General features: G+C 37.3%; 1 protein-coding gene across 1 annotated transcript in view; it reads right to left on the reverse strand.

The window, feature by feature from the left end:
- The window catches only part of LOC103081011 (protein FAM13A-like), a 31,291-nt gene that overhangs the window by 15,538 nt on the left and 5,831 nt on the right, over nt 1-9,922 (reverse strand). Inside the window, exon 2 of the mRNA XM_007450030.1 lies at nt 8,083-8,292. Coding sequence (XP_007450092.1) covers nt 8,083-8,292 — 210 coding nt within the window. The remainder of the gene's footprint in view (nt 1-8,082; nt 8,293-9,922) is intronic.

The following is a 9,922-nucleotide window of genomic DNA, read 5'->3' on the forward strand; positions in this document are numbered from 1 at the left end:
AAAAAAAAAAAAAAAAAAATGAAGATTATCCTATCTGTACCTCATTAGAGTTGATGCTGGGATCAAAAGAGGTTATATAAATATCTTCTAGGTATTATGCAGTGAGGAGTCACTAGCACCTATTATCACTAAAAGGAATAAATTCTTAAAGAGAATCAATATTAAAATACAAATAAAAATACAGAAAATTATCTATACAAAAAAATGAAAACACACCCCAGTAACATTTTTTTCCACAGCTTATCATTTGTTTTAAACTCATTCCTTACTCCTAGCTCTGCTAGTCATCTTTAAAGATTTCCAAGAGAAAAACATCAATTCTGTAGTCATGATTTCTATTCCAGAGACCACCTAGTTAGCATCCACTGTAGGCATTTTACTAATTAATTTTTAATCATACATATACCAAACTGTGATAAGTTTTAAAAAGTAGTGTTATGGACTGAATTTCGTCCCTACAAAATTCACAGGCTGAAGCCCTAACCCCCAACGTGACTGTATGTAGAGGCAGGGCTTTTACAAAGGTAATTAAGGTTGCGTGAGGTCATATAGCTGAGGCTCTAATCCAAAAGAACTGATGTCCTTACAAGAAGGGGAAGAGGCAGGAGAGCACACACACAGGAAAGGCCATGGGAGGCAGCAGTGAGAAGGCACCACTTGCAAGCTCAGGAGAGCTCCAGAAATTACCCTGGCCAGCACCTTGATGTTGGGCTTCCAGTCTCCAGAACTGTGAGAAAATACATTTCTGTTGGTTAAGTCTCCCAGTCTGTGGTATTCTTTTATGGTGGCCTGAGCTGACTTATATGCACAGTATGATGGAAAAAGCTTGGGCTTCAGAGTGAGGCAGATCCTAGCTCTGCACATTCTAGCTGCTTCCTCTTTGGTAAGTAACTTACCCTCCCCAAACTTCACTTTTCTTATCTATGAAATATTTGTAGGAGTAGCTGTAATGGAGTTTGGAAGGCACACATATGTAAAGTCTCTAGGCAAAATATTGGCACAGAAAAGGTACTTAAGTCATGATGAAAGGTATATAAAATCCCCTTGCTCTCATCAGTTTACAGCTACACTATTGTCCACACATAAGTGATGCTCAGGATTCTAAGTATGAACACGATTAAGTCTACAAAGATGACTATAAAGTTCACATCTTCAGCCTGATACCCCTCTGCCAAGCACTGATGTTCATTTTATTCATTTAAAATGAGCTCCTTGGGCTTCCCTGGTGGCACAGTGGTTGAGAGTCCGCCTGCTGATGCAGGGGACACGGGTTCATGCCCCGGTCCAGGAAGATCCCACATGCCGCGGAGCAGCTGGGCCCGTGAGCCATGGCCGCTGAGCCTGCGCGTCCGGAGCCTGTGCTCCGCAATGGGAGAGCCCGCGACAGCGAGGCCTGTGTACCGTAAAATATAATAAATAAAATAAAATAAAATAAAATGAGCTCCTCATCATGGCCCCATAATCTTCCTTTCTTGACTTCCATTATTGTTATTAATAGACCAATTACCAAGATGCCACATCAGGATCTCTCCTCTTTCTTCAATAACAACAGCTGGATCTCTGAGATAGGAGACAGACAATAAAGTCCCCACAAAGAGATCATCAGATCCTACCAAGCATCTGAGCCTTTGGGCTAAGTCCCAAATTCACCTGAAGGTAGAAAAGGAGCATTAGTCAGTCACAGAAGGTTCCTAGAAAGTTGAAGACTGGGCTTCTTCATTTCAGGACAAAAGATCAAGTCTAACAGACTGAAGCATGTTATAAAATGTTAAGACCCACCCTAGGTACAGATAGAAAAGATTTGAATTACTGAAGACAAAACAACGTTAGTTGTTTTAAGCCTTGTCAAAGCACAGGAGTTGGCAGGGAGCGCTCCCCAGTGCTATGTCAACCTTGCCTCAGAAATTTCCTTCCTAATTTAATTGTTTCCATTCACAGAAGTTTAATAAACGCCCTCCGCTGCTGTGGCCTCCCCAGGTCCCATTTCTGTGGGCTTCACCAAAGTTATGGCCACCAGAGTCAGGCCACCACGCTACTCGTCCCACAGTTTTTCACTCCTTTCTCATGCTCACCCTCTAATTATCAGCTATCATGTTTCTGCTCATGTTTTCTCTCTCTCATATTTCTGTCTCTGGCAACCTTCCTTTAAAATTCCAATACCAGTTTCTGTTTGGGATGATGAGAAAGTTCTGGTAATGGGTAGTGGTGATAGCTGTACAACACTGGGAATGCACTTAATGTCACTGAATCGTACACTTTAAAATGGTTAAAATGATAAATTTTACATTATGCATATTTACCCCAGATTTAAAAAAATATTCCATTGCCCATTACTTATCAGATACAGGTTGTTAGGACCAAGATTTCAGCCAGTATTCTAGATAGTCCCCCTGTACCCAGCATCTCCCCATCCAACCATCTTACACAGCACAGCCTGAAATACTGCTCGCATCATATGACTTCTTTCTTCAAGTATTTACTACTTACAGATAAATATTAGTTCCTTTAGCCTAACGTTCAAGACCCTCTACCACCTAGTCTCAACTTACTTTTAAAATTATATATTTGGCAAATTTCCTTTAGCTATGAACAACTCTGTCAGACATTCCTGTCTTACACTGACCGTGTTTTTACTCACGCCCTTTCCTCACCTAGAAGATTTTCCTCTCCATTGAAATTAATTTTACATACCCCAGTTTTACTTTTTTCACCAAGCATTCTCTGATTACCATAATCCAGACTGGCTTCCTCCTCTCCTTGTGAACACCAGCTGAATGCACTTGCTCATCTGAAGGACTACAGAAGGTGTACAACATACATTCTACCTCCTCAATTAAATAGCACACTCCTCAATGTCAAGAAGTTTAATCTTTTATTACTTGGGACCATCCAGTGTATAAGTAGATGGTATTAAATAAATATTGATGGATTGATCCAACTCAAACAACAACAAGAATATTCCATGATGAGGCAGAAATATTTGTATTTACATTATAGAAGACTTTTCAATAGAGAGCATTCAAATACTGTAAAGGGATTTCTAGTTAATTCTAAATTAAATGAATCCTATCCTAAAATCATTTTATTGCTTGCCATTCATATTTATTCCCCAAACACATCTGAAATTATTCAAATAAAAAATAGATATGTTACTGGCCCACCAAGATAAGGATAAAATATCAGAAGTCATGGAATATAGTCAAACTGAGACAATTATACTGGAAACCTAAATTAAGGAAGGCAAGTTGGTACCATCAGAGATAGGTTTAACATGACAACAGAAAACGATAATCACTGAAGATCCTATAGAGTCTCTCAAAGATGAATTGTCTAAAGCAGGCATCTGACAGAAGCAAAAGGCTCTGGCAGAAATCAACCTTATATAGAACTTTTTGATAACACGTGGTATGCAGATATATTGGTTTGCTAACTAAAAATATATACAGTCTCAGAGCTTTAGACACTAGACAAAGTCTAAAGTTGATAATTATCTAAAGCTGATAATTTTTTATAAAAAGGAAAGAATCTAAATGTCCATACACACAGGGGGCCACTGTTGATCTATAAGATCAAAGGGTGATCTAGAGCATGGGTATGCTCACAGGCGACAGCCATGCTGTCCTTGGTGGCACTTGTGGTTTAGCTTAAATGTCTAAAAATATATTAAGTTGGGGCTCCAGAATTCCATCCTCTAAAGTATGGAAGAGATGAGCTTGAGCTGAAAAATTTTAAGTTATATTCAATTACAAATAGCTTGCTCTTTATACAGGATACAATTCGAAGGCCCACAACATTAAAAAAAAAAAAAAAAAGAAACCTGGCATTGATTTGTGATAGACTATCAAAAAAACTAATCTGGTGTCATAAGGATTGAAATATAAAAATAGTGTAGTCTTTACTAGGGAAACTGTATCAAAAATTTTTTATTATATATTATTGTCTAACAGAAAAGAGATGAGAATATTATAACAGGCCAAGTGTAATATCTGCTTAGTGAGTCTGCAAAGAGCCTTCAACCTCTGGCTTTGGAGTGACCAGTTGCAGTGGGTACCCTCTACTGTGAGAGTACTGTGTGCAGGGTGAACCAGCAGAAGCACAGGAGCCCTACTTGCATATTTTCTACCTGGACTATTAAATAGAGAAGTTTATTTTATAAAGGCTATACTGTCTGGCACCTAAGACATACTTTATTCCCTCTACTTAGCAGCTTACCTAACTTGTAAGTACTTCATTATACTTCCTTTATTGAACTTCTCAGATCTAACCTCAGACGTTTTCAAGCAATGAGAGAATACTACCAATAAAGCAAAAATTAGTTTTTCCGCCCCATTCAGAATTTGTTATTTGTGCACAATCACACAACCCCCAAGGCTGACTAAATAAGCAGTCTTACTTCTATTAGAATGATACCCCTTGCTTTTTCTGATGCATATCAACTTTTTTTAGCCACCAAGAAAACATGTCATGAATGATAATTTACAAAGAAAACTTGAATTATAACACATTACTATAATGTAAAAATTAACCAAAAAAAGAATAAAAGAGTACATTCTCATTATCAAATGAAAGCTATTCTAGGAAATGTGATACACTTTTAAAATTCACAAGTATTCACAAGTAGTAGTGGTACAATAAGATAATATTATGATTATAGGTTATAATAATATATAATTATAGTGTTATAAATTATAAGATATAATATTAAGAGTAACAAAGATTCTTTGTAACACTAAGTATTTTGTATTAGGCACACAATATTGTAAATCTTCAAACTTGCTTTTGTAGCGATTACTTTAAAGTGTAGCTTACTGATAAAAAAAACTTAAAAGCACTGAAGAAAACCATAACAGACAAATAGTTCTGCAATTTTTGCTTTCATATTTTCTTCCTGTTTTTCAATAGAATACAATATGGCCTTCTCACTTACTCATTCTTTAGCATACTACATGTGAATAGTTATACCACTGCTTTAAAGGAATGTGGCTTTAAGTAACATCCTTCTTAATCTGGTATCTAACACTCTTATAAATACATTTTCCCATTTTCACCCTAACTTGGCAAAAACAGGGAAAGAAATGGCTTTTCAAAGCTTAATCATTTTTCTTCCTGTATTTAGGAGGGAGAACTCAATAATGATTATGTCTAAAATTAGTACCTTTAAAAATGAAGATTCTTCATTTAAAACCACTTTATAATACAATCAATGTTATACACCACATTAACAAATTGAATAAAAATCATATGATCGTCTCAATAGATGCAGAAAAACCTTTTGACAAAATTCAACATCCATTTATGATAAAAATTCTCCACAAAGTGGGTATAGAGGAAATGAATCTCAACATAATTAAGACTGTATACAAAAAGCCCATAACTAACATCACCCTCAGTGAAAAGCTGAAAGCATTTCCTCTAAGATCAGGAACAGGACAAGGATGCACACTTTTACAACTTTTATTCAGCACAGTATTGGAAGTCCTAGTCACAGCAATCAGTCAAGAAAAAGAAATAAAAAGAAGCCAAATTGGAAAGGAAGAAGTAAAGCTGTCACTATTTGCAGATGACATGATACTAAAAATCCTAAAGATGCCACCAAAAACTACTAGAGCTCATCAACGAATCTGGTAAACTTTCAGGACACAAAATTAATATACAGAAATCTGTTGCATTTCTGTACATTAACAACAATCAGAAAGAGAAGTTAACAACTTCTCTTTTGATACCAATGCATCAAATATATATATATATATATCTAGGACTAAATCTAACTAAGGAGGTAAAAGACCTGTACTTGGAAAACTGTAAGACACTGATGAAAGAAACTGAAGATGACACAAACATATGAAAAGATATACAGTGTTCATGGATTGGAAGAATTAATATTGTTAAAATGACTATACTACCCAAAGCAATCTAAAGATTCAAAGCAATCCCTATCAAAATACCAATGGGTGTTTTCACAGAACTAGAAGACTTCTAAATTGTGTGGAAACACAAAATATCCTGAATAGCCAAAGCAATCTTGAGAAAGAAGAACAGAGTTGGAGGTATCACACGCCCTGATGTCAGACTATACTACAAAGCTATACTCATCAAAATAGTATGGTACTGGCACAAAAACAGACATATAGATCAATGGAAGAGAATAGAGAGCCCAGAAACAAACCCACACACTTATTATCAATTAATATGACAAAAGAGGCAAGGGGAAAGGACAGTATAATGGGGAAAGGACAGTTTCTTCAAGAAGTGGTGCTGGGAAAACTAGACAGCTATATGTAAAAGAATGAAATGAGACCATTTTCTCACACACACCATATAAAAAATAAACTCAAACTGATTAAAGACCTAATGTAAGATCAAAACCATAAAACTCCTAGAAGAAAGCACAGGCAAAACACGAACATAAATTGCAGCAGTATTGTTTTGATCTGTCTCCTAAAGCAAAGGAAATAAAAGCAAAAATAAACAACTGGGACCTAATTAAACTTAAAAGTTTCAGCACAGCAAAGGAAACCATTGACCAAATGAAAAGACAACCTATTAAATGGGACAAAATATTTGCAAAAGATATGACCAATAAGGGATTAATATCCAAAATATATAAATAGCTCATATAATTCAACATCAAAAAACCAAACCAATTAAAAAATGGCCCAAAGACCTGAACAGACATTTTTCCAAAGACATACACATGGCCAAACTGGCATATGAAAAGATACTCAACATCGCTAATCATTAGAGAAGTGCAAATCAAAACCACAACAAGCTATCACCTCATACCTGTCAGAATGGCCATTATCAAAAAGAACACAAATAACATATGTTGGTGAGGATGTGGAGAAAAGGGAACCCTTGTACAATGTTGGGGGAATGTAAATTAGTGCAGCCACTATGGAAAACAGTATGGAGGGTTCTCAAAAAACTAAAAATAGGACTACCTTATGATCCAACAATTCCACTCCTGGGTATATATCCAAAGAAAATGAAAACACTAATTTGAAAAGATATATGTACCCCAATGTTCACACTGGCATTATTTACAATAGCCAAAATATGGAAGCAAACTAAGTGTCCATCAATAGATGAATGGATTAGAAGATGTGGTATATGTATTTAATATATACACATATACAATGGAATAGTACTCAGCCATAAAATAAGAATGAAATTTTGCCTCGGCAGCAACATGGATGGACCTAAAGGGTATTATGCTTAGTGAAATAAGTCAGACAGAGAAAGACAAATACTGTCTTATCACTTAAATGTGAAATCGAAAATAATAAAACGAATACACATAACAAAACAGAAACGGACTCACAGATATAGAGAACATACTAGTGGTTACCGGTAAGGAAAAGGAAGAGGGAAGGGGCAAGATAGGTTGGGGTAGAGGATTAAGAGGTACAAACTACTATTTATCAAATAAATAAGCTACAAGGATATATTGTACAGCACAGGGAATATAGCCAATATTTTATAATAACTTTAAATGGAGTATAACATATAAACATTTTGAATCACGATGTTGTACACCTGCAACTAATATAATATTGCAAATGAACTATACTGCGGTGAAAAAAAGATGTTTGAGAACATTTAAAAAATCAATTTTAACCTCAGTTATGTAAAACAACTACTGTTTTAGGACTCAGTCTTGCTTATAAGAAAAGGAAAGCCCACCAGTGACTTTTCGGTCTCAAAGGTCACTAACCAAACACAATTTAATTAATTAATATTTCCTACATAGAATTTAATGCCTTAGTCTTAGTATCAATACTTCCACGGCAGTCACTAACTAGTCAGGAAAGAATTTCTTTGGTCCCAAAGCATCAGGGCTTTTCAATGCCAATAGTCTTAGAAATTACATTTAATATAATGGTATTTCATCATCAGTTTAGCATTGTTTTAGGGTAGAAGGTGAAGATCTAGAGTGAAATAGCAAGATGATGGTTATGGAGAGACCACAAATATTTAAAATCCTATTTTAACATTTAGAATTTAAATATTTAATATTTGAAACCTTAGTGTTAGCTGAAAAATAAAATTGTTTTAACTCCTAGAAGGATTCAGTGTACTGACCCTGAAAGAGCTGAATGAACCGAGGCTGCAGTGCCGAGGTGATCACGCCCTCCGGCAGCTCCCTCAGGAAGAGCTTTAACAGGCTGGCCGCTGCGCAGACGTCGCCGTCCCTCCCCAGCTCCACAGGCACCCCACTCTCAAACTTCCACCGAAGCTGTTCCACCACCCTGACGTTGCCATTCACCCGAAAAAGGCCTTCCTGGGTGAGTCCTGGAACAGCAAAGTACATGCACAGAAAATAAGAGGTCTCTCACAAACAGGTACAAACTCTAAAGAACAGCAACGTAAATAAATCTCAGTATAGAATTTTCTGAATAATTATCCAGCACTGGAAGATTTTCACGTCCTATAAAAATGTCTTCTTAGAATAATACATCTTCCCATCTATTACACACCAACTACAAAGATTCTAAATGGTTATAAAAGCTGACGTCTAAAACTAAGGTTAGGACACATACAAACACAGAACACGTACTACTCTATAAAGAAATTTCATTCATATAATTTTCTACAGTGTATAACAGAAGCTTACCCTGGGCTCCGAAAGTGGCTTAGCATTTTGAGAACAACTATTTAAGAAAAAACTAACATGTACGTAAAAAATTTTAACTATATGCGATTACCCCTGTAATAATTTGATAAAGAACTATTACTCCTTTAGTAATTAATAAATTCAAATGATAAGACTCAGAGACTGTAAAGTAGCGCAAGACAAAACCCTTGCCTTTAGCCAATTGATTTGTGATTATTAGTGTTGGCTGGGGTCGGCAGAGAAGGCTTCACGGAGGAGCCACTGGCTCCACTGCATAATCTTTGGCTGAAGCACAGGCAAGACTGGGGGACTGAGGCTGATGTACCGCGAAGCTAATGAAATTTAAGCTTCAGGGCCCCTCATTTATTGGGGCCCTTTCCAATGCCCTGTCCCTAATTCTGTACTCTTAATTTTGTGTTCTTTTTCTTAAAGAGGGCCCCAGAAGGACTAACCATCAGACCCACAAAAACTTGATCTATCCCTGACAAAGAGAAACAAATATATGAACTGAGAAGCAGAAAGGAGAGTATAAAGAGAGGCAGGCAGATGAAAATATGGGGTGTTTAAGTCAAAGAGTGATAGGGTACTAAAATGGAAGAAATGCTAAGTAGAGGGTCATGAATGTCAAGAGCAAGAGTGAAGACTTTATCATTATTTATCATTGGGGCATTAAATGTGTGTGAGTTGGGGGCGGGCAGGGGAGAGACACAACATAATCGTGGTTTAAGGAAGACCTAGCTAGCAAAGAAGCAGAGAATGGAGAAGGCAGACAGCCTGCCTTAGGGGGACTACAGTCAACAGTAAGGCAGGTTATGGTGGGAAGGAAGTGAAAAGGAGAGAATGAAGATCATTTGGTAACTTAGTACAAAAAGAAAATAGGGAAGAGGAAGGGTTGAAACCTAACTTTAAGGTTTGAAAACTAGAAATCCAGGAGAGAGCATTGTAAAGGATAAGGTGAACTGAGGCGGAAGGGTGGCAGCTGCTTTAAGGTAAAGGATAATGATTTCCAGCTCAGTGTGCTGGATTCAAAGAGACAGAGCACCATGAAAGCAGTGAGTCAGACCACGGAGGGATGTTCAAGGTGTAAGAAGCATTCTAAGCAAAGAGTGACCTGGGCTTCCTTGGTGGCGCAGTGGTTGAGAGTCCGCCTGCCGATGCAGGGGACACAGGTTTGTGCCCCGGTCCGCGAAGATCCCACATGCCGCGGAGCGGCTGCGCCCGTGAGCCACGGCCGTTGAGCCTGCGCGTCCGGAGCCTGTGCTCCGCAACAAGAGAGGCCACAACAGTGAGAGGCCCGCGTACCGCGAG

Source organism: Lipotes vexillifer, unplaced genomic scaffold (genome assembly GCF_000442215.2).
Source record: "Lipotes vexillifer unplaced genomic scaffold, Lipotes_vexillifer_v1.1 scaffold178, whole genome shotgun sequence".
NCBI lineage: Eukaryota > Metazoa > Chordata > Mammalia > Artiodactyla > Lipotidae > Lipotes > Lipotes vexillifer.